Raw genomic sequence first — 10,343 nt, forward strand, 5'->3', positions numbered from 1 at the left:
TATCGTGCACACAGACACAAAAAAGAATACATTGTAAAATCAATACATGCATCGTTCCGTTCAGAATCTAAAATGTTTTTGGATGCATTGAGTGAGTAGCAAATGTTAGCAAATGATTTGGAAAATATTTGACGAGGTTAGAAGTGTGTAGCACAAAATGGTAGTGCCAACTTCACGCACGTTGGGACTTCAAATGTTAAACTAATTGCCTATGGTTTACTCCTTGGAAACGGAGCACTTCCAGACTCCAGTCCTCTTAAGTCTGCGTAATATTACGACAGTTATTGCTACTATTTATAATTAATTAAAAACGAAAATAATATCTTTAATATCTAGTGACGTAAAATAGTAACTTATTATTTCTCAATGAAAACAGAAAAGGCAATTTGACATTCTTTACAGTTTACTTAATTACTTCTTAACCGGATAATTTTTTATTTATCAATATTTTCTGACAATGTTGAGTTAAAAAATAATAATCATTTTCACGACATTCTAACCAAATAATTTTTACGAGTATAAGCAAATTAAAAATGTGAATAGTTTTTTTCATCATTTACAATAAAAAAAAATTTCTAGATCGAAAAGTTTGAAAATTGAACTCAAAGTTCCTAATAGGTTGTTTTTAGTAGAAATTTAAAAAAATATATAGCGCATATCCGAAATTATTTTTGGTACCATAAAATTACTTTACCGAGACGCCCATTTTTTAAATAATTTTTTTTCTTAACCGTGTTTATGTATGCTGTTTTAAGTGTTTGTACAAATTTGTGCATATTTTGATTTAAAAGTTATAGCCTTTTAAATGTATTTACCTAATTTTTTTTAACCGTTTGAAGTTAGAAGTTTGACATTTTTTTAAAATTTGTGCTAATAAATTGTGGGTGCTATGAAAGCACGATACATTGTTATGTTTTCTCCTTCATATAAACAACTTGTGAGGATTTGATAATTTTGGGGATCATTTAATTTAATTTGTCCTCTTGCAAGAGGGTTATGTGAAAAGAAGAAACATGTGTTTTTTTTTTTTTTTTTTTGAACAATAATTGTGGGTTTGGGGAGTTAGTATATGGGGGAACATAGGAAATTGATTTGAATTATTTAATTATTAGAGGGGACTTATAGATTTGGAGATGAAGTTGGATAAAGAATTGCCATATGCTTTCCATATTAATTTATTGAGTTTTATATATTAAGATTTTGCCATTTGCCTTATTGAAATTTATATTTTACATTTTAACGGGGAAAAATAGAGAAAAAAAAATCATTAGTGATAAAAAAGGGAATTTTTTGGACATGAGTCCTGTCACGGTCAACATATGTGAGGATTTGATAATTTTGGGGATCATCAAAAACCACCCACGACCGAAGGGGAATACTTCGATCGTGACCTGTGAGCCGCACCGCGTGAGACCCGAGGGTCAAGTCGATGGAGCTCACAGGCTTTGGACACGCATGGGGTAATGAAACCCTCAAGATTTATGTTGGGACAAATAAGATCACTAAAATAAAAAAAAAACGAATTGAGATTGGAGTAATAATTAAGTTATGTATTTTAAATGTTCATATAAATGATGAGTTATTAGTTACATGGTCATTTTATATGTAATATAAACAAAAGTATATAGTGGCACATGGCAAATGTACAGAAATTATATAGTGGCACATGGCAAATACAATAAGTATAATATATAACAAAAATTGCACACCCAAATCATTTGAAAACGTTCGGCCCACGGGGCTCGACACACCACATTACTCGTGGTGGTCTACACAGGGTTACCGGGCGTATACCAAATAATTTGGTGGGGAGGAAGGTCGAACATTTATTAATGTAAGTGTGGTCCGGGGCCCCCTACGAGCACCTACAGGGACAGGGGAATTATATACATTACGACGTGTAGCAGTAGTTGGTCTTGCTGTATTCCACAGATATGGGTGGGCTGGCTTGACGCCACCAACGCACACGTGGTCGGCATGGCCCACCTGGTCGTTGGAGAATAATACTGGTACGTGGTTGAGCTGCGGTGATCATGTCTCGGGTATTGAGGCCCCCACAGCCTGTTGGTGGAGTATTAGCCCATCATTGTGTGATGGTGCATTAATGTTAACATAGAATCGACGATGGAGTCACGTTCACGTGGTTTACTTTTATAAGTACGCAAGACGCAGTTTCCGTGAAACGGGACGTGAGCAAAAACTACGTTGTGTTGCTTCAGAGGTCGGTGGAAAGTAAAAAAAAAATACGCAGTAGTAAAATTGATGCGGCGTTCCATGGGCCGCAACGGTCGATGTTGTCGTTAAATCCGGCGAAGTGGGGCGGAGCAGTGTAGGTTGTTGGGGGGGAATGTACAATAATTTGAGGGAATTTCAGACCAGACTGCCCTGCCGGCGCACACTGGCAGACACGAAAGACGCGCCCGCGGTGCCGTCCGACAGCCAGCGACGGCCGTTGACGACGGGACACTGCTGGTGGTGGGGATCGGGGGACAGGTGTTTGTATAATATTGGTCGATTCACTGTACCAGCTGCGCGCGGGTAAATTGATATGATAAGAAAAGTAAAAATATAAATGGTTTATGACACGGGGACTATATTAATATGGTGTCTAAATTCTGTGACCTTACAAACTAAAAAAATATTGAGTCGGTCCATCCAAGATTGTTGTCTGATACGGCTGCAAAACAGATAATTAGGGGATGACACGAATAGTGGCCACTGACCGACACGAACCTAGTGGCCGATTCACTTAAGTGATGCCCAATACCAAAAGCTAAATGGTGCGGGTCACGGGCGCTCACGGAACTCAGGGGCCACTTTGTGTAACGGTCTGTTTTTTTTTAGTTTTTAGTTTTGTATTAAATCTCAAATTTCTTGTATTGAAATACGATTTTTTTTTATGTTTATGTTGACAAGTGACAACTTTATAATTTTCTATATTGAGTGATTTTGAAATATTATATTACTATATTGTGAGCTTTACATATACACGATAACAATGATTATGTTGATAACTAATAATTATTAAGTATTATTACAGTATTACAGATTATATTAATATTTATTTGAATTTTGTATATTGTTCATATTATTGTGATCGTTAGTTGATCACGACATCAATAAAATTATTAAAAAATATATTTCTCGTGAATTGTAGATTATGTTTATTTATTATTTATGTTGTCAACTAAATACTATTTCTAACTTTTTTTAGGCACCACTCTTTCTGGTGTTTCTGAGGAGTTTAAGATTTCGTTAACAGGTACATAACTTCTGTGTTTTTCTTATGGTGCACTATTTTTAACGAGTCTTTTAAATTTATGCATACAGTGCATATAGTAAGTAGAAGTGATCATTAGATCCAAGATCTTAATGACCCAAAAAAACCTAAAAAAAATATATTAAAATAAGCTTACAAAATGCCCAAAAGGTAAAATAAATGATCTTAAAATATTATAAATATGTATTCCAATATTAATATTTTAATATTTCAGTACAAATTTTTTAAATTGTAATATTATGAAAAATTGCAAAAAAAATTAAACTTAGGATCTCATTGAAATGAATACTACGGTTTGAAGTTCGAACACATCATACAATGGCCAGCTTGAAATGTTCTGAAATAAACAATATATCGGGTGCAAAAGTTTTAAAAATACTTACAATTTCTTCAAATTTAAGATAAATTCGTCTACTAAAAGGAAGTATTTTCTCATTATTCTTGTTATCATCTTACTAAACCATACAAAGGTTATCACTGTCTTTTAATATAACTAGAGGTATCGATTTACAATGATTTTTAACAAAAAAATTATGTTGTATGTGGCATGTGCCAATTAATGATAATAGATAAATATTACTTCTTTTAGCTAAATGTTTAAATTGCGTAATTTTAGGCCAACGAAGCAAATGAGCTGAGGCAGCACTTTGTAAAATAATATTTAAGGACGTAAGCACCAGAGTAGAGGGACAGTGCGGGTTTCGAGTGAAAGACGATATATGTTTGTAAGCGATTCATAGAGACCCGTATTTTTGTGTGTTTGTTTTGTGTATAATAAAGTGATTCAAAATAGTATTAATTGTTCATTGATTATTTTGTGTACCATCGAGAGATAGGTATACTGCAATTAGATCTAGATAGTACAATATAGGGTGTGATGAATATAATGTGGGTGATATAATATAGTAGTGTGTGGGTAAAGTTAATAATCAGTAGGGTATACATATACTATACAGACATACAGTGTTATAATATTTAAAGTATGTTATTGATGTAAGTATGTAACAAAAACAAAATGCTTCGTGTTCCTATTATATTATAAACCGCTTACGGCACGTTATATTATAAACCGCTTACGGCACGTCGCCCCGAGGTACCATCACCGTCAGGCCGGCGCGGTCGACCTGATACTGCCATAGAGTGCGTGGATAGGCATTGAGAATTCTCAAACAGCCGCGTGTACAGCCAGAAACACCGGATGTAACCCTGTCTTCTATTTCATCGACAACACCGGCAAGGTGGCAACTAACATATTAAAAGGAAAAGCAAAAGAAAAATTGAAGGAAAAATGGAAATGTTGAAAAAATTGATTATATCTTTCCGCTGTCAAAAACTCATAATCTCACACATTTTCACCTAATATTTATATTAGCATTTTCTATATGTATATGGTAACATTTTCAAAATGTTTTGCTCTTTCTCTATTGAATTACTAATTGTGATTATTCTCTATTTAAGATATATAATCTTACATCAACCATATAGATAGTTTCGTTTAAAATAATATCAGATCATCAATAACAAAATCGATACCAATTAATTATTTTTTTTTTTTCTATTTTAGATGAAGAACTTCTTGGTAATAAATAATTTAACTTTAATTAATTTAATTGTATTTAAAGTATATTCATAATCATTGAATGGAATTTCCCATCATAAAAATTGTTTAAAATGCTTTTTTAAATGGTTGACCAAACCTATGGTTAATTAATTAAACTTATTAAATTTATCGAACACAATATTTATAAATTATAATCATTGTTATAGAAATTGATAGGGCCGAAGCGTTTACCTAATGTAATAAATCCGTACTTCGGTATAAATTATTGTTGATTTTAATATTTTATTGAATATCATAAATAGTTGCAATTTAACGCGTCGAAACTGGAGTTGTTTTGGTTAGCTACATGACACTACTAAAATTATATATAAAATAAAATGCGATTAAGTCGTCCGAGTGACGTCTTATCGCTCGCTTATAGTTGCACCGGTCTACCTGCAGCAGTGATAATAATAATTTAATTTTCCCCTCTCCAACAGGAATAAATACTAAACATATAATCTATGGACTGTGTTGATTTCTTATAGCTATCTAATAACCTGGCATCCCTTACCATCGACCATCACTCGTTGGGGCAAAATTTGCAAAAGCTACCTATACCAACCATTGATACCTTCTAAACCAGTCTAATTAGAACCTTTGATTTTGATTTCCTATAGTTAGTTGTTTTATTATTGAAAAATTATAACTTACACAGGAATCCGTGTATTTTTACAAAAATTAAAATTTTCTTCATCAGTTTATTTATTTATCAACACGTGATTCAACATCATATGCATTCATATCAAGCTCAGATTCGTATTTTCAAATATAAATAACAAATAAATAAATATTATTATATTTAAAATGACCTTTTATAATTAACTGAATGTATGAAATGTAACTAGGAAATATTTAAAAAAAATAAACTGAATATAAAACATAATTTCATATTCAATTAAATATTATACAAGTTAAATATATTGTAACAAGAATATAAAAAACATATAATACTATAATTAAGCTAAAATTTAATGATCAAAATATTTAGGAACGGAAGGGGATGTGTGCGGAAAAGCCTCCCAAAGCTCTTTGTTAAAAAAATGTTCACTTGGAACTCAAATTTCAATTTTAAATGTTCATCTGAATATAATTTTATAATTGAATAACAAAAATAATTTATTGAAACCATTCAATATATTTTATTTAACCATTTTAACCTGAAGCGTTGCTGGACTTATATCATATATGATGTATAATATAAATAATAGATATACAAAAAAAAAAAATGGAAACTGCCATAATATAGTTTATTCTTACAGGATTAATAAAATTATTTTCAAAATTTTTGGATGATACGCGTCACAGTATGTATAATCCATATGTATTAAAAATTAAAATTGATTATACAACTACTTTATTTAATAGTAACTGTGTATTGTGTAATATCTTCATAATCAATGTAAAACAGAGCATGGTTAGTTGTAAACAAGAATATGGTGGTTTAATGCTGTTACAATTAATATTTATATAGAATACATATTAATCAATACAAAAATAATTTGGGTGGGTAAGTATTGTGTTGTCACCGGAACAAGTTAACGATTTAACAAGGCACCGATCCTCTAATAAATGCTTAATCCGGATCGGCCGTAATATTTCATATTTGAACATCAGTTGATTACAATTAGAGATGGGAATTTTACCGTAAAATTTTTTTCGGTAAATTTTACGTAAATATTAAATATTATATTTAAATATATACAACTGTATAAAAATATAAAATATATGAATTGTACCTATGAATGTATGATGAATAAATTATGCAAATGTGAAATAATTTGAACAAAGGAAAAATAACAAAAAATAAACTTATTATAAATTTATTCATACTTTGCTTTATTTTTTAACAGATACTGAGATACCTAAATAAAATAAAAGTTAGATTTATTAACCTATTTAAAGTGAAATGTTATAATTGTAGAAATGTTACTAGTGTTAATGTTCACATGAAAACATTTGAAATAAGTGGTCACTCGATTTTTAGAACGGTAAAAAATATTTACTGGGTAAAAAAAATATCGGTAAAATTTACGTAAATTTACCTTACCGGTAAAATTTACCGGGTAAATTTACCAAGCTCCCATCTCTAATTACAATACATAATTTGTACGTAAAAAAATCAAATCATTGTTTGAAAAAAACCTCTAGTTTATCCAGCTCGATTAAATGACGAAACAAAACCGGATAATACCAAGACACTTACCTTAATTAATTGGCAGCATAGGCGCACATTCAGTCTTAAACATGACAGTACTAAAATCTTTTCCCCCAAAGTAACTTTTGGGGGACTTTGCTCTCTGTAAATGCTTAATTGCGGTAGAGTAGTAATATAGCAACATATAATAACTTAGTTTATTGGGACATAGGTTGGTGGAGGGAAGCCCCCCAATGTTAACATATCAAGCGCATTTAAGCGTATATTCACTAAAAATTAATGTACGACTACATCACTGCGTTATTAGGTCAATCTAATTACTAATGCACACAATCAACAAATCTAATGACTTTTTCCAATTTATTATGCAGTTAAAAAACACACAAATCCGTTATCTTCCTTTTGTAGTTCTGATGATCTACAAAGCAATGTCATTTGGAATAAACTTAAATCTCAGAAATAAATACAAAAGGTAATGTTTTGTATAATTATTTTATGATAAATATAAATTCAATTGTCTAGTACATTCAGCGGCGTAGATACGATTTTTTTCTGGGGGGGGGGGGGGGGGGCGGTTAAAATATATTATATATATAATATATATATTATTATCAAATTTAATGTAATTTTACTTATGTTTCAATCTCAAATGAAATATTATGTCGGTTGACATATCGTAATATACTATAAATAATATCGTATATATTATCCTCAAAAAATCTACTTCGGAGAAGTAAAAAAGGCTTTCTGTGCGTAAGTTGAAGAGATTGGGAGAAAAGATAGAACTTTGGTGTTAATAAAGATGTGAAATCAATCTCAAAGTTCTGTGCCAAAAAGGGCCACGGTTGAAAAAATAGAATTTGGAGCTTATTAAAGAAGTGAAATCAATACCCAAATTATGTGCCTCAACTTGAAAAAATATCTTATTCAAAAAAATGGCAAGATGTTCAACTGTACAAACATTGAAAAAAAATATTAGCACAGAACGGCGTGAATTACAGATAATCAACAAAAGTTCTAGTCAGACAGTTAAACTCGTAAACAACTAAACAAGTCAACAACTCCGATTTATGGGTAATTCATTATTATTGTAAGCCGTTCTGTGCTAATATTTTTTTTCAATGTTTGTACAGTTGAACATTTTGACATTTTTTTGAATAAGATATTTTTTCAAGTTGAGGCACATAATTTGGGTATTGATTTCACTTCTTTAATAAGCTCCAAATTCTATTTTTTCAACCGTGGCCCTTTTTGGCACAGAACTATGAGATTGATTTCACATCTTTATTAACACCAAAGTTCTATCTTTTCTCCCAATCTCTTCAACTTACGCACAGAAAGCCTTTTTTACTTCTCCGAAGTAGATTTTTTGAGGATTTCAATTATTTTTTCGAAGTCGTTTTACTTTGATATCTCGGGACAATTTATAATATATAATACGAGTGAGAGGTCCGAGCGCCGAGCGCCGAGACGAAACTTAATGTATAATAGTCACGCTATCGGTCGGTGTGCTGTTTCTTATCGGTCGGTGTTACTTATGCACAGAAAGGAGTCTCTAGCGAGACTCTTCGATATTATATTATAGGTACCAATTGATTACAAACGAGATTTGGTAAATCTTAGGATAAACAATCAGTGTTAGTTAAAGTCCAAAAATGTTTAGCAAATTTATTAATTATTATTATTATTTAAGTTTATTAGGTAGGTACTACATCAATGCCTATAATATATTAAATACACACATTTATATTATTGTTATATATTATGACAACTAAACTGCGATCGGCTTTTTTCTTGATTATCATAATTATTATTATTTAAGTATTGACTTTGGGAAATGTTAAAGTAGAAATTTTCCTAGTGCATTTAATATGTCAAGTTTTGCATTAGTATTTAATAATAATTATAATAACAATAATAATAAACAGCATTACAGCAATAATATTGTGTAATAATTATATAAATTTGTTGTCATAATATATAACCATAATATAAATGTGTGTATTTAATATATTATAGGCATTGATGTAGTACCTAATAAACTTAAATAATAATAATGATTAATAAATTTGGTAAAAATTTTAGGACTTTTACTAACACTGATTGTTTATCCTAAGATTTACCAAATCTCGTTAATAAAAGTCCGAACTATAAAAATCATTCGGAGTTTGACCAAACGATGTTGTGTATCCTAGGTTTTACCAACAGTAGTCGGCGAAACCTAGGATTTACCGGTAAATCCTAGGTTTAACCGGTATTCGTACTTTTACCGTAACATATATATTATGGACCGGCGTCGGCGCGGCGTTCTGAACGTCGGAGGCCGTTATCGCTGTTTTCGTCGATTTTACAATTGGTTTTCTTAAATAGAAGTGTAAACACTCGGATAATTTCTACAACTATATTATTATAAATAGTAATAATAATATACATGTTAATTTGTACTAGAATTATTTAGTATAACTATTATTTAAAATTATAACCAATATAAAAAAACATTTTGTTTTGATGATGGGGGGGGGGGGTGGAAACCCCGTAACTACGCCACTGAGTACATTAATTTGATTTTAATAATATTATTATTCAGGTTCTTGTTAACTTCCCTATATAGGTGTAATTGGAACGTTTCAGCAAACAAGAATTCACTATTTTTCATGTCAAGTTTTATTTTTAATTTTAACGATTTTTTTTACACAATGAATTAATGATAAAAAATTGCACTTATGATAAGGTAGGAAAAACTATTTTAATTTTCTCCATTTGTTAACCTATTGTAATGTTTATCATTAATGTTCAAGTCTTATGTTATGTAACTTGTAATGATATGCTCACATATCATAATTGTATATTGCTTAGTTATCCAATAAAATAAATAACGGTCAAGATGTCACCCGCAAATAACTATTAAACCCCAATAAATTTATTTAATCACTGATGGAAGGAACGATCTGCATTGGCAGACCTTGGCTTGACCAAGTCGGCTCCTCTCATCAGTGCATGAGCACCACTCTCAAGTGCATGAGCACCAGTGCACCACTCTTAAATGCATGAGCACCAGTCATAAGTGCATGAGCACCATCCAAAACTAAAACAACATCAAGAGTGCAGGAGCACCTAAAAACTTTTCAACACCAGACATTGCGAGCGACAGCTGGACCGTTTCTTTTTTAAAATCGAATTTAACAGTGTTGTTTTTCTTTAATCTGAGTGTTTAATAAAAAACCTTTATTTATCTTATTGCGTCAACTGCATATCAAACACAGCTGCGAATAAGGTAAGGTGCATGTGCATCAATACTCATATAC

At 31.1% G+C, this 10,343-nt stretch overlaps 1 protein-coding gene across 2 annotated transcripts in view; it reads left to right on the forward strand.

The window, feature by feature from the left end:
• LOC149054277 (uncharacterized) overlaps window positions 1-9,754 on the forward strand; it is a 32,832-nt gene extending 23,078 nt beyond the window's left edge. The window contains exons 5-9 of one of the 2 annotated variants that reach the window (XM_089230592.1): window positions 3,215-3,262; window positions 4,845-4,859; window positions 6,143-6,187; window positions 7,410-7,510; window positions 9,650-9,754. In XM_089230592.1, the coding sequence (XP_089086718.1) occupies window positions 3,215-3,262; window positions 4,845-4,859; window positions 6,143-6,187; window positions 7,410-7,501 (200 nt within the window). In that variant the 3' untranslated portion in view covers window positions 7,502-7,510; window positions 9,650-9,754. The remainder of the gene's footprint in view (window positions 1-3,214; window positions 3,263-4,844; window positions 4,860-6,142; window positions 6,188-7,409; window positions 7,511-9,649) is intronic. The other variant, XM_089230591.1, reaches the window with a different exon arrangement.
• Window positions 9,755-10,343: the final 589 nt, after the last annotated feature.

The sequence above is a fragment of the Diuraphis noxia genome, unplaced genomic scaffold, assembly GCF_037042655.1.
Source record: "Diuraphis noxia isolate RWA-SAM2 unplaced genomic scaffold, SU_Dnox_SAM2 contig0009, whole genome shotgun sequence".
In the NCBI taxonomy this organism is placed as follows: Eukaryota; Metazoa; Arthropoda; class Insecta; order Hemiptera; family Aphididae; genus Diuraphis; species Diuraphis noxia.